General features: G+C 41.7%; 1 protein-coding gene across 1 annotated transcript; it reads right to left on the bottom strand.

Annotated features, from left to right (window-relative positions):
- Positions 1-23,381: 23,381 nt before the first annotated feature.
- On the bottom strand, positions 23,382-24,548 carry LOC136355724 (FCS-Like Zinc finger 14-like). Its single transcript, XM_066308574.1, has one exon. The coding sequence runs from the start codon at positions 24,444-24,446 to the stop codon at positions 23,754-23,756; it is 693 nt and encodes a 230-aa protein (XP_066164671.1). The 5' UTR covers positions 24,447-24,548; the 3' UTR covers positions 23,382-23,753.
- Between the last annotated feature and the right edge of the window lie 335 nt (positions 24,549-24,883).

Raw genomic sequence — 24,883 nt, 5'->3', positions numbered from 1 at the left:
GGGCCCCTTCACCCACCGAAGTGATGATGTGCACCATTCGAGCTGCATCTTCTTTTGCCGTTTTGACAATTGATTCGGCGGGTCAGCCCTTGTAATCACTTGGATTACTCTGCGCTGCACATCTTGGCGTTGTTCGGCCGGGGGTGCTTGTTCTTGAATGGCTTCGCGAGGTGCTTCAACAGATGCTCCCTGTTGCGGCCTTGGATCTTGCGCGTTGCCACGCTGTCGAATGTTTCGGCATTGCTCGGTGGTGTGCGAAGAGCGTCCGTGGAAGGCGCAGTAAAGGTCTTTTCTGACCTTCATACGAATGGGCTACTGATGACTGCTTGCTTGATGGGTGTCGAACTCCTTGCGAAGAGCTTGAACTTCTTCAACAACCATCACAGCCTTGCCTGCACGATCGGTTCTGAATTTCCTTCAAGTCATGGGAGCTTGGCCTTGCCTTGGCGGTTGTCCTTGGTTCGCCGGCTGAGGCTGGCGAACAGTGAGAGGAACTGGTTCGGCGACCTGGGCTTGTACTTGGGCTTCAGCAGCGGCGACAGAGGCTTTATCATACTCAGCCTGGATTGCTTGCCATCGCTTGGAATCCTCTTCGCCCCTTGTGTACCCGTCAATGATGCAAAGCAGGTGCTCAAGCGTCTGCGGCTCTTTGTTGGCGATTTTTCTTGTGAGTTCGCCCTCGAGCTGCCCGGCCAAAGCGGCGTTGATGACGGACGCCTCAGTTATGTCTTGCACTTGACATCGGGCTTGCGAGAAGCGACGAATATACTCCCTTATCGATTCCCTCGGCCTCTGGCGAATGCCGAGTAGATGCTACTGCGTCTTCGGCTCCTCGTAGGTGCCTCGAAAGTTAAGGACAAAGACATCGCGCAATTGCTCCCATGAGTAAATGCTGTTAGCTGGTAAATTGAAATACCAAGAACGGGCGATGCCGTCTATAGCGAGATGTATTACCTTCGCCTTGCTATTTTCGTCACCATGAGCGGCTTCGATCGCGGACTCGTAGATGGATAGGAACTCTTTTGGGTCCGTTTTGCCCGAATAGCGTGGGACGGATGGGAACATGAACTGAGTTGGGATTGGACGGATCTCGATTCCCCCGCTCAGTGGTAGCCCCTTTTCGCCACCTGCCCTATTCACGGCACCTTGCTGTGGATATGGCGTGGCGAAGGGCGAAGTCATGGCCTGCGCATGGGGCTGGGACACAATGTTCGGCTGCCCGGCTCTGATCGGTGATGCTTGGTGGGCCGCCATGGATGGGTCAAACGTCGGCTGGGTCCATGCCATGGCAACCTGGTTTGGTGCTTGGTTTGCTCCGAAGCCTGATGTTGGTGCCTGTGGCCGAATGGTTGGTGCTTGAGCAGCGTTGGTGAAGTCGAACTGTGGTCCTTGACTCCAAGGCGAAGCCCCCAGACCAGGCTGATTCGACGGCAACCAATTGGGTGCACCTTGACTCGTGTTCCCCTCCGGCTGGGCCGAAGGGGTTGTACCTGAAATGTTGTGGGGTTGGCTGAGCTGCTGAAGGAAAGCTTGAAGCTGTGCCTGCAAGGCCGAAGCCCCTTCTGCCATTGCTTGTGACATTTGGCCAGGTGGTCGAGGATGCACTTGGGCAGCGACTGGCTGAGCTTGCGGCTGCACATGAGGGGCCGGATGTACTGCTGTGGTCGGAGGCTGCCCAGCGAAGTATACTGGCATTTGCATGGCTTGTGGCGGATGGGGCTGGATTGATGCTTGCGGGTAGACTTGGGGTGGGATGTAGCCCGTCGAATACTGGAGGATTGGGGCCGAAGCGACCTTGGCCTGCCTCGCCGTCTCATACGCCTGCTGCTGTTCTTGCATCTGACGAAGCATGTCTTGGAGTCGCGTCATGTTCTGGCGCATGGCCTCCATGTCGGCTTCAGCATGTGCTTCAAGGTCGGAGTTGACTTGTGCGGCGGCGAGCGCAGTCAAAACCGTTGCTGGCTGTGACGAAGCGGCTTGGGGCACTAGTAGCTGGCATGTCGAAAGGTTCTCCGCCCTGGTCTGGAGCGCCCTTGCCGCCGCGGCTGCCTTCGCCGCATCAACCGTGTTCGGTATCTGCCTCGATGAGGTGGCAGGAGCCGAAGGCGGTAGTTGTGGCGCGGGTGCTGAATCCGATGGTGCTCCCCTATCTTCGGCGATGGACGCCGAAGGCTCTGCTCCTTCTTCGGCGGCCATCTCCCCTCCTGCTTCGCTCTCCTTTCACCTTGTAACCTTCTCCTTCACGACCCTCTTCGGTGGCATTCGTTCTCAGTGGTTTCACTCGGAGGTCCCCACGGTCGGCGCCAGCTATTTTCGAAACGACAACCGCATACGTCAAAATACGTGGTTACTCAACAGTGGTTGGAAAGCAGTAATAGTGTATTAAATTGAGAATTTTTCTTGGGATCCCCCTTTACATGGCCCTATGGGTCTATTTATACCTTTGTTGCAGGCCTCCCTATTAGGGTTTAGGTTTTACAGGGAAATTTACATGGTTGCCCCTATGAAAGGGACATTTACATGGGTATACAGTGTAATTGAGGTACATGGGCCTCTAATGGACCGTTTGGCGAACGTTGGCCCCAATGGCCATGTCATGCCCTGAAGCTTTCCCCTTCTTCTTTCTTTAAAAAAATTGTTAAATAAATCGTCCGAAGAAAATGGTTTGAATTAACCTAGAGCTAGTTCCTTAATTAATAAATGCATTTAATAATCGAATTCGGTGTGGTGGAATTTTTCTTGAGTTCCCCATGCTCCAATGCATTAACAAGATTTTTAGCGGAATTTTCGGAGCCTTGGAAATAATTTTAACCAATTAAAAATCACCAAAGTGCAATTTTAAATCCCAGGAAAAATCCTTTCCCCTTTTTCCTTTTTTCCCTTTTCTTTTCCTCTTTTTCCATCTTCTTGGGCCGTCGGCCCAGTCCACCCCCCACTTTCTCACGCCCGCGCTCGGCCTTCCTCTTGTTGGGCCGGCCCATGCGCCCCTCCCTCCTCTCTCTGGGACGCCGACAGGTGGGCCCCACCTGTCGGTCGTCTCCCACCTCCGGCCGTTGGAGCCGGAGCTCCAACCGCTGCCGCCGAAACCGCCGCGCCGCCGCCTCCTCCGCTCCTCCCGCGCCCACGCCGCGCCGCTGCCGCGTCCTTCCCACGTCGCCGCCCTCTCCCCCACGTCTCCCGCCCCGCGCGCGCACGAAATGGGCGGGATTCATTTTGAATCCCACCCCCATTCTCTCTCTCTCCACCCCCACGTCGCCGGCCAAATCGGCCACCTCCCCGGCCACGTCCGCCCCCTCCCGCACCTATAAATCGCTCCCCACGTCCCCCTCTCTCGTTTTTCGCACTCGCCGCGCCCTCCCGTGCTTCCTATCGTCGCCGCGCCGCTCGCCCCTTGCGCCGCCGCCTACCGCCGTCTCCGGCCGCGCGCCGCCACCATCTGAGGGGCCCACGTGCCGTCGCCCCTCCGTCTCCCCTTGTGCCGCTGACAAGCGGGGCCCGCGTGCCAGCGCCGCCCCCTCCCCTTGGGTGACGTCAGCCCTGGGTTTTATTGCGCAATAAATAATTAAGGACTTTTTCTTTGTTAGTAAAAACATAGTTTATCTTCTAAAATTCATAAGTAATTCATCCGAGCTCCGTTTAAGTCCATTCAAGTCTCAATAAATCAAGAAAAATGTATAGAATCCATTAAAAATGGTTTTGTTTCCTGTTTCAGTAGTCTTATAGCTTGTTTTGCTTGTGTGCTTTGTTTGTCGCGTAGATTTCGACCGTTTCATCGTTCTGCGGTTTCTCGAAGACGTTACTGTGGTCTCATCAGTGCGAGAGCAAGGCAAGTCATGCAATACAATTGATCATATTATACCCAATTTACAAATATTCCGCATTTCTACTAAATGTTGCATTCTTTTGCAATGTCATGTGGGATGGGTCCTATTACTCAGCCATATATTGTTTACCTTATGCCATTGATAACTTGGGTATCAAAATGACTAGATGTTGGTTTAGGAAATGCTTAGCCATGCTTAGTTCAACTAGTACACCAATGGGGATCACATTATTGCATAAACTTTGTCTATTAGCATAGCTTTGGATTGGTGCCACCGCAATGGTGTTAGTTAATTAAAACACACTGAATGGTGGGCTGTGGGTGCATGGTTTTGTTGGTCGCGCCCATGGCATTTAAGGACCGGTTCACGGGAAACCCTGGGAGACTTACCGTGCTTACCACAAGCGGGAGTGGGTAACTGCTTGATCTGAAGTATAGCTCGATCCTTTCCTAGGCACCGGTGGCGAGAGTGGGCGTGATGGAGTTGGGTCGGCCGGGGTGTCCGGTTGTCCAGCTGCCGGATTCACCGCGGCGCAAGAGGGGACCGCCCACTGCCTTTTGAGGGGTGGGGGTGAAACCTTAGCGTGGTGTGGATGGTTAGGGGACGGTTATGCGAAGGGTCTTGTCACGATTTCCCCCTTTGCAGTATCATGGTGATACTTCGGGGCATGGCGACATGTGTGGAATCGTGTCTTGTGGGTACAGTTGTATACCTCTGGCCAGAGTAAAACTATTCAAATAGCCGTGCCCGTGGTTATGGGCGATCAACCAGATTCACCGTGATTAGTCTCACCCCTAGTTTAGCTCAATGAACTGGTGTAATTCAGGTGGTTGGTTGGGCCTGTTGCAACGTGGTGTAGCGTTGGACAGTGATTAGTTAATATTGATTAATTACTACCACTGTTTTACTGTTTTCAACTACTGGTTTTAAATGCCTGCTTTATGCAAATGAACCTTTGGCCACCTTTGGTTATACCCTGCATCATACCTCCTCTTCCGGTATGACTTGCTGAGTACAGTGGGTAGTACTCAGTCTTGCTCTCTTTTCCCCCACACCAGAGCTAAAGATCTTCCTAGTGTGAGCTGTCTTATCGGAGTTGGTTTCGTCGCTGCCGTCAAGGAATGCCTGTGGAGTGGAGTCACCCCGCTGCAGAAGTCAAGCTTCCAAGTCTAGCTCGTTTTATCTTTTCCGTTGCATTTGTAATCTTTTCTATTTTTGTAAGACGTGGATCTGTTTGTCAACAATTGTCGTTTGTGTACCCTGGCTGGTCCTGGACAGGGATTTAATGCACATTCAGCTTAGAAATTCTGGTTCGTGAATTTCTGGGCGTGACAAGCCACCGGGCTTGAGCGGCTGGGATGGCCTCTTGGGCCTCCTCGAAGTTGGACTCGTTATGGCGAAGTCACCCTCCTTTGTCACACTCTTCGCCACATAGTCTTCGCCCAAGAAGCCTTCAGCCTTGTGAGATACCAGCGTGATTCTTCATCATTCGCCATCTTTGCTTCATAGTCTTCGCCATGGGGGCTTCGCCCCGACGAACTCGACGCCTTGGGCTTGAACCCTCACTGGTTGTGTGGTTTCGGCAGGTCTGGTCGAAGGGTCTCATGTCATACCACCAACACATATTTCAAATATGTACCTTTTCTTTTTTTTTCAATACTCTGTTACAAAGGACCTTTAATTATTACTAAATCATAATTTTCCATCCATATTACCTTTATTTACTATATAAAATTTAGATAATGTAGCCGTTCTGACTACAAATATTTGAGCAAAATTTGCACCGTGAAAAGATTAATGAATTCAAATGTGTGAGTCTAAAGTCCAGATTCAATCACCACCAAGGATCTTGGAACATGATGCATACTCTGGGCCTAAACCCAACGGAGGCAGAGCTGCAAGATATTATTAGGTTGCGTTCATTAGATGGGTTTGGGAGCTAATCTCCCACTCATGTAAAATGAAGTGACTCATTACATTAGAGTATGATTTATTATGTATTAGTTAATTTTTTATAAGATGTATTAATATGATTTTTAAAGCAATTTTTCTATAGAAAACTTTTAGAAAAAAACACCGTTTAGTAGTTTGGAAAGTGTGTGCATAGAAAACGAAGAAGTTAAGTTAGGAAATGAGGGGGAAGAACACAACATTAGCAAGGTGGGCACCGACGGAAGTGCCAGCATCGACTTTCCACGACTTCCTAAGCCTAATAGCACACTAGGTAATGAGGTGAAGGACAAAGGACTGAGAGGAGGGGCAGAGGGAGACATTCCACGCCTTCGACAAGGACTAGAAAATAGCTTATCTCTATCGCCGAGCCCTGCCATGTCATGTCCAATGCATCAGGAGAGGCCCACTGATGAGAAGGTCGATAAGATACTCCGTGAGGCCGATGGTGACATGCAGATCAATTATGAGGTGTTCGTAACTAAATTCAGAAAAGAAAACAAGCAATTTGATTAAAATACACATTCAAGAACAACAAAAAAAACCACTAAAACTATAAAAAAAATATATAACAGTCCACACATAAAAGTATAAGTTATAAATACCTGAAATTTGGAATAATAAAATAAGTATTAAAGATGAGTCCAAATACAACACAATACGAGATCAAGTACAATTTAAAATCCTTAAAAGGACAATTTAGAATAAAATAATAATTTGTTTTGAATACAAATTCGAAATTAGAATCATTCAATCACTAAATTCAAAATATAACAAATATTTTTTAAAGAGCTTATCTTTATAGATTCACATGCATAACGAATTGCATATATATATGAATCAATTAAAAAAAGGGTTGACGGGTGGTAAAAACGGTTATTGCCAATAAAAGTTTATTGAGATTTATTAAAAAAAAGAGATAAAATGAACACACAACTAAAAATAGAAAACACCTTACTGTAATTCACTAGAACGGATACCCTCATCTCAATCGGGCGGTAAGCCCTATCTCAATCGGGCATGGCGTCCGTCACAGGCTAGAAGTCACTGATGTGAAGAGCTATCTCAATCGGGCAAACAGCCGTCACGGATGATTCTATCTCAATCGGGCCCTAAGTAAATCCCGTCACCGATAGCTTTGACCCAGACGACCAGTCAAACTATAGCCCGTCACAGATGACCTATCTCAATCGGGCCACAACTAGCGCCTGTCACAGATGACCCTTATCTGTGACGGGCATTAACTTATGCTAGAGTTAATGCCCGTCACAGATGAGTATATTCCAAAAATAAATAAATTTTATTTTTTGGCTAGCCCTCACTCGTGTGCACCCACGCGGGAAGTTCAAACTTCCCGGTCGGTCACCCATCCCGAAATTGCTCCAGACCAATCCCGAAATTGCTCCAGACCAAGCACACTTAACGTCAAAGTTCTTTAGAGAGTGGCTTCCGGAAAAGTAATTGTAACATGTTGGTATAAGTATTCTATTAATCCTATTATACCCTAGGCCAGGATGTCAAATTGGGGTTATTAAATGATTTCAAATGGAAAAGTCACCAAAACCAAAGTTGTAGAACTCATCGAGGTGCAAAATTTTTATTTTGGTCATTTCTCCATCTGACTCTATTTAAACAATTTGAAATTTGAAATTCAAAGTTTGAAAAGTTCAAATAGAATTTTAGATCAGTGAACGACTTCAACTGAAAAAGTCATCCTCAACAAAGTTGTATAACTCATCAAAATCTATAACTTTTATTTTGGTCATTTTTCTATATAACATTTTTTGAACCGTTTGAATTTGAACTTGAAAATATGACAACTTCAAACAACATTTTCAAATACTAAATGATATCAACTGAAAAAGTCATCAACAACAAAGTTGAATAACTCATCAAGATCTAAAACTTTTATTTTGGCCATTTCTTCATACGACAAAGTGATAGTAACATTGTTCACAAAATTGACATATCTCTTATCTGGTTTTATAAACTATAACACATATATGTAAAATTTATGAATAATATTACTAACATTTCGTCAGATGAAGAAATAACAAAAATAAAAGTTTTAGATCTTGATGAGTTATTCAACTTTGTTGTTGATGACTTTTTCAATTGAAATCATTTAGTATTTGAAAATATTGTTTGAAGTTGTCATATTTTTAAATTCAAATTCAAACTGTTCAAAAAAAATGTTATATTGAAAAATGACCAAACTAAAAGTTTTAAATATTGATAAGTTATACAACTTTGTTGTTGACATTTTTTCCATTTGAAATCATTTACTACCCATAAAATTATTTTGCTATAGTCAACTTACAAATATAAACATTTCATATGAAAAATGGAAAAATAGTCATCGGTGACAGGCTTTAGTTAATGCCCGATAGAGATTAAGTATATAACCCGTCACTGATGAGTCATCTGTGACAGGCCTAGTTGTTATCTCAAACGGGCCTCAAGTTGGTGCACGTCACAGATGATGGTCATTTGTGACGGGCCACAACTTGAGGCCCGTTTGAGATATGGAATGTTATCTCAAACGGGCCTAAAGTTGTGGCCCGTCACTGATGATGGTCATCTGTGACGGGCCACAACTTTAGGCCCGTTTGAGATATGGAATGTTATCTCAATCGGGCCTAAAGTTGTGGCCCGTCACTGATAGGTGTCATTCGTGACGGGCTTAAGTTTTATACCCATCTAACATGTCTGTGCGACCATATCTCAATCGGGCACTTTTCGGCCCGATTGAGATGACTTTCTTGTGACGGCCCGCTATTTCTAAGCATATTAGAGCCCATCACAGATAAAAGGATCTGTACTAGTGAACTATTTTCAAAATAAACTAATGCGCATGCCCGCGCATCTATCCTCCTAGTTAAAATAATATGTGTAACTTTATATCTAACTATATAGAAATTACAATGTAGTTATAATGTAACTTTAATATAATTACAGTTATAATTACACTGTAGTTACATCACAACTATACTTATATTTAAAAGTATTTTTTGCAAAAAAAAAAAACTTGCGACAGTTTTTTTTACCAATTCCGAAGAAATTTTATACGCATCAGTGATGTGTGTGCTTGCAGGAAATACTACGTGCTTGCAACACGTATATCTGCTCGATCAGTCAATCATTTTCCAGGATGGGGCAATGCGTGAGAAGAATTTTTATATTGAACAAAACATCATTTTCTTCACATTAACTAAACTTTAGTTTGAATATTTCTACCATGAACCAGTTTAGATTGAGTTCTAAACAGTTATTTGGGTCGGTGTGATCGATAGATACCTAAAAGATAGTTTGAGTACGCCCAAGACCAGACTTTTTACCGTGTCAAAAGTGATGAAGGTGCCGCGTTATATGAGAATACAAAGAAAAGCAAACCTCCCTAGTCCCCACAACTGTTTCATACTCCCTCTTTCCTAAATTGATTATCATATAATGGAATTCAAAATTTCTCAAATTGATCATCATATAATTACATGAACAGGAATTTTATCATAATACAATTAATACAGCATGGGAGAATATGTACATGCTAAGGTGTAAATGGCATGGTGTTTTAATCGATGTAGAATGTGTGCACGATGTCTTTGATTATTGTGATTTAAATTATCCTTGATCTTGGTGTATAAACATATATGATAATCAATTTAGAAAGGAGGGAGTATCATTTAAAATAGGCTTGTTTCTAACATGAATATTTTTATTAAAAAATCAATTGATTTTTTTTAAAATTACTCCCTCCGTACTTATAAAGGAAGTCGTTTAGGATAATGTTTAAGTCAAACCTTGGAAATATAAATCATAAATAACTCTCAAGTTGTTGAGTTTAAAAATATAAAAATTATATGAATAGATTTGTCTTGAAAAATGCTTTCATAAAAGCATACATATATCACTTTTCAATAAATATTTTTATAGAAACAATAAGTCGAAGTTGTGTTTTGGAAACCGTTTCGCTGTCCAAAACGACTTCCTTTACGAGTACGGAGAGAGTACAAAATAATGTTTCCCTAACAAACAACTACAACAAAAGGATGATAAAAGACTAAAAATGCTTTCCTAGAGCTATTTGTTTTTCTAGATTATTTGGGGTCTCTTACTCCTAAATCTTATACCGTGGAATTGAAGTCGAACCAATCGCTACTACATCCTTAGTTTGAAAAGTATTGAAGTAAAGTGGATATACTCCATAAAACAAATAGAAAATGCGGAGCTACCTTTTCCTAGTATCTCTACAACTCAACTCAGTTCCATATGAGCTGTCTTTCTAGTTGTTGAAATCGAGTCAATTTGACTCTCATTCTCCACCTGTTTGTCATTGGGCTAGTTAGGGCAAAAATGAGTTTCCAATTAGGCCCACAGAGTTGACTAGCCCTTCCTCCCACCACCCCCCCCCCCCCAAACAGCCCAACCCAACACATGCCACCACTAACCAGCCCGGCCCATTTATACCGGCGATCTTAAACTTTAGCTCCACGCCACGACGAATCCCAACCGTCCATCCAACCGCATCGGCCAATCTCCACAGTTGGGACCCACCACCCCACGCTACATATATATATAAGCCGCATCCGTCTCCCCCACCCGCCGCCTCATCGAAGACCCACGAGCTCTCGTCACCGGCAGCGGAAAGAAGCAAGCAGCGGTGAGGAGGCAGCCATGGTGAAGGGACGCACGGGGCAACACAGGAGGCTCTATGTCCAGGGCATAATCCTCGGCTACAAAAGGTGAATGAGCGCGTCCGCGGAATCTGTAAATCCTCTTGGATCTGCGTGGCATTTCTTGCTGCGGTCATGGCGGCGGTGAGCCTGATGTTGGGTGTTGAGCACAGATCGAAGTTGAACCAGTACGAGAACACGTCGATGGTGCAGATTGAGGGGATGAACACGGAGGACGTGGCGTGGTACTCTGGGAAGTGCATGGCGTACGTGTACAAGGCCAAGACCAAGAGCGGCAGCACCCACTACCGATGCAAAAAAAAAAAAAATCGGGCGGTCAAATGTTCCAGCTAACCAACGAGTGAAACATCAAAGTTATACATGGTGAATAAAAAAACCAGCAACTGAAACATTTAAAAAATTTATGAAAGATGGTAAAGATATACGTTGAAATATGTTGCTATCACATATGAAACAACTAGTGTTAACAGATTGAAACATATGTTTTTCTTTCATCAAAATATAATCATGCAATATCTTGCTGGAAAGATTTAATTACAACGAATACAATAGTGTGATTGGATCGTATATTGGATACACATTGAAATATATTACTATCACATAGCATGAAACATCGAGTTTTAACAGTTTGAAACGTATATTTTTCTTTCGTCATAATATAATCATGTGATATCTTGTTATAAAGATTTAATTTCAACAATACAATGGTATAATCGGATTTTAGATCGAATAAGTAGTTAATGAGAAAAAAAATTATAAATCTTAATATATTGTTTGTATCGCTGGGAGCAAAAGAGGGAGCAGTGGTACAGTGGTTAGTCTGAGCGTCCAATAAAATTTTTGCTATTTCTCATATCATTCTCATTATATTTTAACAAAAATCTATTCATCGTTTCCGTGAAATTTAAAATATATTCATATGATATTCAACAAATTGGTAGCAGTGCGCCGGGCGTCGTCTTCTTTCCCTAACACTAACGGCCGCAGGAGTGAGTCGCTGCGGGCGGTTTAGTAGACTTTCCAAGGTTGCTAGTTTCTGCGCAGCGAGAGACATGCCAAGGCAGCAAGGCCCAACTGGTTATCCCGATTGGCCCATTAGGTTGTTTTCTTGTTCTGCTGCTTTGCACTGTGGGCCGTTGGCCTACTGCTGCCTTCGTTGGGCAGACTGCGTTGTCGGCCTGTTGTTGTTTTCTTTTTCCCTTTTTTGCGAGTTCATCTTTTTCTTTTTTTGGGCTTTTGCTTACGGTTATAGACTACAGCGTAACTGTTTGGAAAAGTCCATTTTTTGGTCCCTTAACTATCGGAAATACTTACCATCGGCCGTCCGGCCAGAAATAAAAAATCGGACGTCTCAATCTAAAAGAACAATAGTGTAGGTGCATGGTGAAACGGTGGAGGATGCTACGCGTCGGACGTCCGATATTTCGCAAATATCGGACGCCCGACCCTGCACTGCCCCGTGCTGTGCTGCTGGCTTGTCTTACCCTGCATGCTTTAGTACTGGTACTTCTCTCTCCTTTTTTTTCTCTAGTTAGGTTTGCTACACATCCATGCAACTTTTTTTTATCAATTTTCTAAATGATTTTTCTTCTAAATTGTTGATCCAATTTACGATCAAATAACACCATTGTGTTCATTTTAATTAAATCTTTAAAACAAGATCCCACATGACCATATTAAGAAAAAAAAGATAATATTTTTAATTGAAACATTTTTATATACTACATGAAACATTAGGTTGTAATGATTGAAACATCACATGATATTTTCTGAAACATTTTTATATACTACATGAAACATCGGGGTGTAATGATTGAAACATCACTTACTGAAACATCCAAATAATAAAATGTGTAACATTTGCAAATGAATCAACAAATCATCTGAATAAGTCACATGCACATAACACCACGTACAACATTAGATAAAAATTCATTATAACATGAAAACTTAAAATGTGCAACATATTTGGATTCCAACTGAAACATTCTCTTTTCGCATGTGAAACATCGAATTTGACCAGTTGAAACATATATATTATTTTGATCAGAATATAATCATGTGAGATCTTATTGTGGAGATTTAATTACAATGAGTATGATAGTGTAGAACGAATGATTAATTTAAAAGAAAAAAGTATTTAAAACTTGCTAATAAAATTGTATCCTTTACACATATCAAACTCATAGTAGCAAAAAGAGAATGCATGCAGAGGAAAACTAGCCAGGCTACACGTGTGAAGAGAGAAAAAAAGAACACAGAGTAGTGTAGAATGAGTAGGCACCCAAGTAGTAGCGTCCGATTTTTTTCATTACACCGAACGACCGATCTGAAGCGTTTTCCTGAAACAGTTGGTTAGGCGTACTAACAAGCGACGGAGCATGCATGCAAACATGTTTCAAAATTTAAATGATTTTTTCTCTTAAACTATTTATCCAAATTTCAAACTAATTATATCATTAGATTCGTTACAATTAAATCTTTATAACAAGATATCATATGACTATATTCCGATGACTTTTAATTTTACTTTTTAAATGTTGCACACATTGTTACTGAAATGTTTCAACAAGCATTTGTTGATGTTTCACTAATTCATTAGCAATGTTTCATGCTATCTTTTTTTTATATGTTTCAGCAAATACATTTTTTATGTTTCAACAATAATTATAATTCGATGTCTCAATCTAAATATAAAAAATGTTTTACTAGTCGGGACTTAATGTTTCATGTAATAATGATTATTGTTGCCGTCAATACTTTTTATATGTTATACCTCTTTGGAACAATTTGTGAAGTGGGTTGAAACATCTCCACAAGTGATGAAAGAATTATTTTTAAATAGTTCAACATAAGTTTGTTTTCTTCTAGAACGCATATATATTTTTATCAAAATATATTCATGTGAGATCTTGTTATAAATTATAGATTGGATATATATATTAGAATAAAATTTTGTTTAAAGTTTGATTGAGAGAGAGAGAAAGTAATGGTGCCTTAGGCCACCTTGGCAACCAGCTCTACTCCTGCATGCATGCATGTGACAACCTCGCTTCTCCAACACGTCCCTGCATACAGACGAGGAGCAACATTTGATATTTGAAAAAATATTGAACGTACGATTTGTAGCGTCCGATTTAAAAATATTTCAACATAATTAAGTATTTGTGCAAAAATCTAATGGTATAATTGAAATTTAGATCATATATATAATTTTGGAGAAAAATATTTACAATTTGAGGAAAAAATTAGGCACGTGTAATAGGAGGGAGAGGGAGAGAGAGTATGCAAGCAGCAGCGCAAGCAACACATGCAGGGCAGGCAAGCAACGTGGCACGGGAGCAACACGGGCGCGCGGCAGTGCGGGGGTGAGCGTTGACCAACAAGTGAAACATTAAGTTATATATGGTGAAACAAAGAAAACAACAACTGAAACATTTTAATATTTTTATAAAACATGGTGAAGATACACATTGAAACACGTCGCTGTCACATATGAAACAACAAGTATTGACGGATTGAAACATATGTTTTTCTTTTATCAAAATATAATCATGCGATATCTTGTTGTAAAGATTTAATTACAACGAATATAACGGTGTAATCGGATCATAGATTGAATAAGTAATTTAAAAGAAAAATCATTTTGAAGCTTGCTAAAATACATGCATGTTGCATACATGATGTGGAGAGAGAGTAGTAGCAGGTAGTTTCAGGAATTTTGTGAAACACACCGAAGACACATATTGAAACATATCACTATCACATATGAAACATTTTGTTCTAACGGTTTGAAACATATATTTTTCTTTTGACATAATATAATCATGTGATATGTTATTGTAAAGATTTAATTGCAACGAATACAACGGTGTGATCGGATCGTAAATCGTATTAGTAATTTAGGAGGAAAAAATATTTAAAGAGAGGAGAAAAGAATGAAAAGAAACAGCTAGATACATATGTTACCGTGACATGGTTCGTTCTCACATGCGCTCATTAGACGTCCGATTTTTGGTGTGATGCCGGACGTCCGAGCCGTAACGCTCTCCCTTAATTATGGGTCGAGTTCACTTAAAAATATGGGTTGAGTTTCATTCTCATTATCCTCTAATCATAAAACCCCGGTATAGAGTGTCTCCTAATTTCTTAAACCATATCAATTTACTTACCTCGGTTGTTTGTACGATGGTTTTAGTATTACGTGGTGCCTACATGGCAGTGGCCCCACCTATCATCCTCTTTCTCCTTTTTTTACTCAAATAAATTTGATACTACCTCCGTCCATAAAAATTGAATTTCTATCTTTGAACCTTTATCTCATAAAAATTATATTTCTATCAATGTGGGACCCAACAAATTGATTACATCAAAACATATTTCCTTGTAATCTCCATTCCTTCCATCACATCTGTAACGTGTTGTCTCAAATTTCCTTCTAATTAATTTTATATATGGAATTTGTGAATATATTGGGTTCATTAAATAAAGTCATTATGGTTATTTTCTAATCCTACTATTGTGTCCTAAATTAGCTAGAATTATATTTTATATGGGGACAGAGGTAGTAATAAACATTATTTGGTGGGACCCACGTGTCAAAAGAAGCCCTTTTCTCCATCTCTCCCTTGCCAATCTCCACGTCGCCCACCGGGGTTGCGGTCCCCGGCATTGTGAGATGGAGCACGGGCTTGCCTTTCTAGCCAGAACCACTATGGCAAGACCTTGGTCCCTTCTACGGCCTCTTCCATGTTGTACTCCTCCCATCCTTCTTTACAAACCTCTTCTCATCCACGAATCCCTTTCGACGAAGCACATCGATCGTCCGTTCGGCGATGGCGCTTGTCAACCTAGGTATTCTCGCCATGAAGAACTGGCGTTCATGGCGAACTCAGGGGGCATGGGCACGAATAGTGCCAACGCCTGACGGATACCTAGCCGGGACCTCCTCCTTCCCGACGAACACGCTCTCTCCACAATCATGAAGGCGATGCTCGTTGCAAGTGCGGAGATGAAGTACCCGTTCGACGAGGCACCGATTCCAACACCGTCACCCCTCGCGCTGCTCGGGAAAGAGAATGGGGAGGAGACAAGACAGCCGCTCGAACTCGGAGATGATGATGCCAACGAGAGATTAAACGTGTCACTCACACATGGGGCCCTTCGTATTTTACTTTTTTCTCACTAGGATGCCATGTAATCATCGTATGCTCATATAGACAAGTCAACATGCCACATGGCCTCCACGTAGGATGAAAACACGGTTTAAACTATTGAGGGATTTAATTTACACTGATTTAATAGTTGAAGGATGTTCTATACCCGATTTTACAGGGATACGTGTAGGACTAGACTCATAGTTTAAGGACAGAAAGTGGACTTTTATCTAACATTTTGTTTTCCCCGAATGTCTATGCGAGTAAGAGAGCCCACAGGCAGATAAGAAGGTCATAGAGACCGATCTCTATTGGGCTCCACAGGCCCATTTGAGTTGTGGCCTTGTGGCCTAATTGGCTCATAATTGAAATGAGTAAGTCCACTTAGACTCCCTTAAAGTGACCCGAATATATTAGGGAAAATTTGAACCATGCCACACAAAATTTGTGATATGCCACCCTGACCCACATGTCATTGACTCATGTGGGTCCTACATGTCATTGAGATACGGGTGGCATATCTCAAATTTTGGAAAATTAGGGTGGCATGGTTCTAACAAACCCATATTCAATATATTATGTGATCCTGAACCGCAAAACCAGATATTTTAACCCCCTAACTATTAAGGGCCCCTTTGAATCGCAAGAATGAGAAAACATAGGAATAGGAAAAACGCAGGTTTTTGATAGGAATGTAAGTGTAAAATAGATGATTGCAAAACACAGGAAAAACACAGGAATAGTCGTTTGATTGAACCGCAGGAAAAACGCAGGAACTAGATGAGAGATAAAGACTTAGGCCCCCTTTGAATCACAGGAATGAAAAAACGGGGGAATAGGAAAAACATAGGATTCTGATAGGAATACAAGTGTAAAACAGAGGATTGCAAAACACAGGAAAAACATAGGAATGACCGTTTGATTGAGCCGCAGGAAAAACACAGGAATTTGAGGAGAGAGAAAGACTCAAAGGATTCTTAACATGAGGTAGAACCTCATGTTAAATTTCCTTCAAAATTTGCATGGGAAGAGGCATTCCATAGGAATTTTATAGGATTCCATAGGATTCATTCCTTTGATTCAAAGGGCTATATAGGAAAAATTCCTATAGGAATTAAATCCTTTAAAATTCCTATGAATTTCCTTTGAATCAAAGGGGGCCTTAAAGGAAAGTTTCCAAGAGGTTTTACCTCATGTTAGAATTCCTCCAAAATTTGCATGGCATTAGGCAATCCATAGGAATTTCATAGGATTCCATAAGATCCATTCCTTTGATTCAAAGGGCTATATAGGAAAAATTCCTATAGGAAAGAAATCCTCTAAAATTCCTATGAATTTCCTTTGAATCAAAGGGGGCCTAAAACTGGTGTTGGCTCTCTCGACAGTTTTGGAGAGCGGTTTCACCGATATGGTGCTTACATTGCAGTGTTGACCTGATCTTCGTCCCACGTGGCATTGACGTAGCGCTTATGTGGCATTAGAATTAAAAAAACACCCATCTATCTTTGTCTCTCATCTTGTTTCGACTGGGGCGTCCCCGATGAGCTTGATGCGGCAGGGCTATTGTCGGCGGTGGTGGCCACCTCGGTGGCATCCACTGGAGCTCCCTCTCCGAGCTATGTCCCGTTTCCATTGCCATCCACCACTAATCGCTATCCCCCGCAAAAAAAGAAAAGGAGACTGGGGAGAAGGCGAGAGAGAGTGAGAGTCATCCCTATCACCGCTGGTGTCGTTGTCTTAGAGCTCCCTCATCGAGCTTTCCGCCACCACCTCTCTCACCCGCGCGCATCAGGCAAGCCAACGGGCAGGTCCTAGGTCACCACCGTGCACGCTGACGGCTCCCTCGAGCTCTGGCTCGTCTCTCCCAACGTCGTCGTCCTCCTGCTCGCCACCACCGTTGGCCCCCGCTTACCAAGGGGGCGGGGAGAGATATGGGAGAGAGAGGATCCGAGGGAGGAGGAAGATGGGAAGAAGGGATACACCCACATGTTAGTGGACCCCACAAAATTTTCTTTTGTGTGAATGATGAATGGGTTCCACATGTATGTTTTTAATTATAATGCCACCTAAGCGTCACATCAGCAGCAAACCAAGTCAACACTGCCATGTAGACGTCATGTCAGCGAAACCGTTCTCCAAAAACCGCCGAGAGAGCAAAATTACACTTATTTTAATAGTTTAGGGGGTCAAGATATATGGTTTGTTCAGCGTTATGGATTAGTTTCGGGTCACTCTTTAAGAGAGTTAAAATGGACTTATTCCGATTTAAAATACATCATTGCTCTGTACTCTGTGTACTACATTGCCTTCACCAACCCTTACGATAATTACGTGCCCTGTCCATTTTACTGCAGCTCGCTACTCCCACCCTACTAAAATAAATTTTATTTTCATCCATTCCATACATACCAAAAAAACTAATCAAAATTAATACCATAATACTCTCATTTTATTAAATCCCTATACAATTATTCTCTCTTTATTCTACCTTCAATATATTTATATATTACTGTTATAAATTCCAATTTTTTTAGATAATGGAAATGTGTTACATCTGCGGCCTCTGCCCGTAGGCACACAGCTAAAAAGTCCAGAAGTGAATAGAAAAGAGCTTAAAAAAGGTGAGATGGAACAAACCCCTACCTTCTGCCGATAATATAATCTACTAAAATAATGTTTTTTAAAATCACGTAGATTTTATCACGAAATTATGTAGGTACTACGCCATCCAAACTGGAGTAAAAGTTCCTTGGCTACTAATTCCAAGCGTGTAGCACCATTGCGCATAGTATCATGTTGTTCCTGTGAAAGCATTATACACTAAGAGTGGAGCTAATTGGAACACATGAAGATAACATGCATGATGTTAGGCATTTTTTTATGGTTAAAAACCATATCATTACGACAACGCCAAATTGACCAACATAAAGCACTAGCTCCAAATAAAATCATTTTTTTGTGGGTCTAGACACTCCCCTTAGCCAGTTACCAAAAATATCTTTTACATTGTGGGGACGGGGGATATTGAAGGCAAAGAAGACACATCACCAAGCAAAACGTGCAATATGACAGTCAAAGAAAAGATGTTGGATGGTCTCTTGTGTATTAAAAAAACAACATTGCTTGTTTCTCCTCTATTTTCTCTTTATGAGGTTATCTTTCGTCAAGATTATTTTTTTTTTGAAGAAACCACATAAATACTTTGATTTTTAGTGGTACATTTACCTCCCATAAGATCCTCTTGTGGATTTTTACATTGGAATTGATGATCGTATTATACATGGATTTGACCGAAAAATGGCCATTTTTATGTAGCGACCAAATAAAGCAATCATTTTCATTTGACAGGGTTATGTTAGCTAGTCGAGAAATCAAATCATTCCACTTATAAATTCCGATGCAATGATTATTTAAAAGTAAACTTATTTTAAAACAAATGATAGGAGTTAAAAGATGAACTTATTCTAAGAAGCCAGCAACTCTTTTTTACACTATAGGTATGCTGGTGATATAGTGTTTAAGGTTTTGGATTTAGGACAGCAGGAGTAATAAATTAGCAAGGCACATGGTCAGTTATTCAGTCCAATCTGCGCAGTTGGACACAGCGATGTATGGAGCTACCTCCGTTTTTATTTTCTATCCATATCACACGTATCAATAAAAAAAATACTACTACGTTATTAAATCTCAATACAACTATTTTTAAATTTATCATTTTCTAATACATTCTTTATTTTCACAAACTCCGATATAATAATTATTTTAAAAATAAATTTATTTTGTGATAAATAAAATGAGTTAAAAATAAACTTAATATGGAACAAACTAAGTATACTTGCCTACTCTTGTTTTTGAGAGAATCTATTCTATACCATTAAGTTTATTCAAATTCAGTGATTTACCATCGACATTGTCACTTTCTATAATATACCGATGACTTTATCAATTGTTCTACAATATGCCATTGGGTTGGGCTTTCTTTTCAAAAAATACCCAAAATACCCTTATGGACATACAAAGTTAACAATTGATTTATCTCATTAGAAGTTTCAAGAAAATACAAAAACATGTGGCCTCCTTACACAACGTGGAAATTTATATACAAGTTTTAAATTTTTTGCATGTCTATTTTTTAAAAGAAAATATAATGTATATGTTATATGTTATATAAATACTTTTTATTGTTGTTTTTAATATATATATAATCTTTCATACACTACATAAGATAGTTTTGTGCTATTATCTTTTGTATAAGCCAATTCTCTCTCATATACCACATAATTTTTTTTTCTAAAAGCTAAATATACCCCAAAAAAACTTGAAACTTGCACACAAACTTTCATGTTGTGTAAGGAGGCCACATAAAAGTTTTCGTATTTTTTTGAAACTTCTAATGATATAAATCAATCGTTAATCTTGTATGTCTCTAAGGGTATTTTGGATATTTTTAGAAAGAAGACCCAACCCAATGGCATATTGTAGAATAATTGATAAAGTCGTTGGTATATTATAGAAAGTGACAATGTCGATGGTAAATTGTTGAACCTAAACAAAATTTTTGGTATAGAATAGGTTATCTCTTTGTTTTAAGTGTGTATAAGGGCCTGTTTAGTTCGTGAAAATAAAATTTTTGGGTGTCACATCGGATGTTTGACCGAATGTCAGAAGAGATTTTCAGACACGAATGAAAAAAAAAACTAATTTCATAACTGGCATGGAAACCGCGAGACGAATCTTTTGAGCCTAGTTAATCCATCATTAGCATATGTGGTTACTGTAGCACTTATGGCTAATCATGGATTAATTAGGCTTAAAAGATTCGTCTCGCGGTTTCTCTCTAACTGTGTAATTAGTTTTTTTAATCTGTATTTAATGTTTCATACATATGATTAAAGATTCGATGTGATGTTTTTAAAAAAAAAATTAGGAACTGGTTTCAGGCACTAAATTGCCCATGTCACTGTCCAAGTTTACGAGCCGTTCTGAACACTTCAACGGCGTGTTATTATGGCAGAGCAGAAACAGAAAACAGACTATAATTAAGGGGGCGCTAAGTCTCTGATATGTCCGTTCCTACCATGTCCGCTTTCATCAACATCGCCATGATGAACGCGACACATGTAGAATCACTAGCATCATCTATCATGGCATAAAAAAGATCACGAATGATCTTGAAACAAAGCAGTACATCAACATTTGGTACGGGGGAAATAAAATGCGAATTGCACTAAAAAATTGAATATTTCGTGCTCAGTTCAGTAGCCGCTTAATTTACTTCAGGAATATAGACAAATTCGACAAACCATGGATATGATGCTGCACATCTCGGGCGCATTTTCTCATGATTTCGTGTATTAACTGCTCGGTGAGATATGATTAGTTAGCAGAAGATAATTCGTGGTGGGGCAGGCTAAACTGCAAAAAAGCGACAGAGTTGGACTGAAAAGGGCTTATCATATATTCATATTATCGCAGTGAGAAGAATACTCCTGCTTTTGAGTCAGCAGTTTCGTTTGGCGATAACCCGGCCTCGCTTTCATGACATCGATTGTTTTCTCTTTTTTTTTTTCTTTTTTGCCTTTTTCTTGCACAGATGTCCTACTGCACTAGGGGGGAGTAAGACACTCGAGTATGACAGTGTTGCTTGTCAATATGTAGACTTGCAGAGTAGTTGAAGGCAGTGATAGTTGACTCGTTCCAGGTTAATTTTCTGGGAGAGTTTATTCATATTGTTATTAGCGATTCTTTTTTATTTTCTAGTGTTGATGATTTGGGTTGGAAGTTTGTGTGGGCATCCAGGGAAACTGTGGTCAAGTAGTTTGTTTACCCATCAGATTAATCAAGATAAACATACAGTAATATCTTAAGTCGTTGTCGAAGTCACCCTGCAACCTGCATAGGGGAAGATATTATGTGAAATAAATCAAGCGAAAGTCACGGCTCGATGCCGATATATAGCAGGGATGTAGTTGTAGCATTCATCAAATGAAACACGCTCTGTGTCTCTGTGTCTCTGTAGAATTAACGTAGACTCTCGTGATCAATTAGTTTCGTACTAGTTCTATTGCTATCAAACTTTATAAAATTATAATGCCATGGTTCCAATTTACCCTACTTAACCAGTGTAGTTGATTTTTTTTCTAAGCGTGTTTAATTAATTTAATTCTTCCCCTCTAAAATCGTTCACGGGAAACCAGCCGTACACTTAAAATCTTATAAACCCCTCAATATTTTTAATTTTTTCACAAATTTTTCAAATAAGACGGATGGTCAAACGTTGGGCACGGATATCCACGGCTGCATTTATTTTGGGACGGAGGTAGTATCATAATATGTAACTCTTTTTATTTAAAACATCTTCTTTTTATGGATATTATTAGTGAAAGTTGTATTTCGGAGACTGTATCAGAATAAAAAATGTTTATATTTTGGGAGGGGGAGTATATAAACATATTTCCTCCGTCCCATAATACAAGGGATTTTGATTTTTTGTTTGCACTGTTTGACCACTCATCTTATTAAAAAAATTGTGCAAATATAAAAAACGAAAAAGTTGTGTTTAAAATACTTTGGATAATAAAGTAAGTAAAAAAATAAATAATAATTCTAAATTTTTTTTGAATAAGGTGAGTGGTCAAACAGTGAAAAAAAACTCAAAATTATGGATAGAGGGAGTAGGCATAAACCGAATGATAGATCGTGAGGCGGTTCACATACATACACTAATTACGCATGGCATGGAGGAGTACGGTTCTGCCGCAGGGTTGCGTTACACGGAAAAGAAAGAAAGAAAGAAAGAAAGAAAGAAAGGGAAGGCCAGTAGGCCACGCCTTTGTACGGTTTCCGCCTCGAGAAAGATTCCCCTATACGCTACTACTACTCCATACAGTATATGGCGTCATTTTCATTTTGCCCCCACATTTCTTCTAGTTTTGCTCGTCGACCGAACCTCAGCGACTGACTCGTTTGTACCGACGTACTGGACATTGTAGGAGCCTTCTTGGCTAAGTCTTGATCATCTGCCTAAATCTCAAGTAATTAAACAAGATGACGGTCAAAAAAATGACGTGCTCTAGAATTAATTTGTTCAATAAGTACGGCGGTAATACTAAGGCTGTGTTTATATTGGCCCAAAGTTTAGAATTTGGTTAAAATTAGAGACGATATGACTGAAAAGTTGTGTGTATGAAAGTTTTGATAAGTTGTGTGTATAAAAGTTTTGATGTAATGGAAAGTTAAAAGTTTGAAAAAAAATCTTTGGAACTAAACACACCCTAACCTGGTACGAAGACGTGGAAGCTCAACCAGAAGCCACAGACGACCCACCCAACCCAACCACTCCCCGTATGGTAGATCCACCCATCAATCATTGAGCTCTCACCCAACCACGGTTAGTTACACCCTGATCGATCAACAACACTCAATTCCTCTCCCCCCCCCCCCCCCCTCTCCTAATTAATCCGCACCATCGATTCACTAATTAGCATCTTCAGTTTGTACACCCTCATCGACCAATCGATCGAGCAGCCTCTTCAGTTTCATCTTGATCCCGGTGTCGCCGGCGGCGTGCATCGCGGCAGGGAGCAGAGCTAGCTTAGTTTGTTCATGTAATTCTCGGCGCTTGTTGCAGGTAGGGAGTTCTTGCAACGAGCAGATGTATTTGGAGGTTAATTCTTCACCTAGCCCGGGCAAGCAAAACATTTCAAGATGGATGCATGAACATTTCACTCTAAAATGGAGATACTGTAACTCTTAGATGAATGAAATTATGAGTATTCCCTTATAAGAGTTGAGATTGGAGACAACAAAAAGAAAAAGGAAGCAACAATTCTTGGAAAACTTGTCATCATCCCTTTCTTGCTTGGTCTTCCTCTTGTAGCACCACCAAAAATATTACATAAAGAGGCAAAAAGAAAACAAAAATCAAGACCAAAACCAATGCCTCCCTCTTGCAAAGCAAACAAGGAGAGCAAAAATCCTCCCACCAAAACACCTCTCTAATCTCTCTACACATAATTAATACACCCTTAATTATTATTTTTCCTCTTCCTCTTCTCATCTTTTCTTATTTTTTAATTATTATTTTCTTTTATGTTACAGCCGCGGCGTCCTTCCTTTCTTTCTGCTGATCAGGCGGCTACGATTCCGGTGGTGAAGAAGATCTGGCCGCCGCCGGAGCACGGCGATCCGGCGATCTCCGCCGCCGCGGTTGATGGGGCGGCGGAGACCTTGCTGGGGATATCCCTCGGGGCGGCGGCGGCGGCGGCGCGGCGCTTCCGGTCCTTCTCCTGTTGGAACTCGTCGCTGACGATGGCGTGGTAGCGGCACTCCATGCTGCAGAAGGCGCGCTCCCCTCTGTACATGAAGATGTCCTTGCCGTCGAGCGGCCGCCGGCAGAGGTCGCAGCACGCCAGGAACTCCGCCACCCGGAACGCCGCCGCGCCGGCGCCGGAGCCGCACAGGCTGGTGGCGCACCGCCCGCTGCACCCGAGCTCCGAGACCTCCAGCCTCGCGGCGCGGCGCCGGGTGGTGGTGGCGGCCGCGGAGGACGACGCCGACGCCGACGCCGCGATGGCGACGGCGGACACCGCGGGCTTCCGCGCCTCCTCCTCCTCCTGCGCCTCGAGCGCCGCCAGGATGCCGAGCCCGACCCCGCCCGCGTCGCGGTGCCGCCACACGCCGCGCGGCGACGGCGCGTGAAGCGCCGCGCGGTCGAGCGGGCTCGTCGGCGACGGGAGACCGCCGCTCCCGTACGGGGACGTCGAGCAGCGGCCGACGGAGACGTCGAGCTTGCGCGCCACGGCGCTGGCCTTCTCCACCATGGCTGAGCCGCGTAGAGAGAGAGAGAGGAGGAGGAGATGGATTGGTGGTTGGATGCCTCCTCTCTTTGGGCGGTTTTGGGTTGGGGGTGAGAAGGGGGAAGTGGGAGAGGTGGGAGGAGGGGGTTTCGTGTATTTGTAGCCTCTACAGGTTTTGGTTTCCATTGTGCGTGGTTTTAGCTTTTTCTTTCTTTTTCTTTTTTTTGGTTTGTTTGGAAAAATTGTTCTGTTGGTTTGTGGCGTGTGGCTAGGGGCACTTGGAAATTGTACACACATTTTCACACTTAGGACATTGGAGTACAACACAAAGAGACCTCACTGAGTAGAGCAAGTAATACAGTACTGTATTTTTCAGGCTGTGCAGAGGGTACACTACTCTATTACTATAGTAATCTTATAGTATATGTCCTATCTAAAATATGGACAAAATGCCTCTTAAT

Source organism: Oryza sativa, chromosome 3, assembly GCF_034140825.1.
Source record: "Oryza sativa Japonica Group chromosome 3, ASM3414082v1".
In the NCBI taxonomy this organism is placed as follows: Eukaryota; Viridiplantae; Streptophyta; class Magnoliopsida; order Poales; family Poaceae; genus Oryza; species Oryza sativa.
The sequence above is the reverse complement of the archived record's forward strand: the minus strand, read 5'-3'. Positions and strand labels throughout refer to the sequence as shown.

Excerpts from the sequence above, each read along its gene's own strand:
- LOC136355724 (XM_066308574.1), bottom strand. The coding sequence starts at position 24,446 with ATGGTGGAGAAGGCCAGCGCCGTGGCGCGCAAGCTCGACGTCTCCGTC.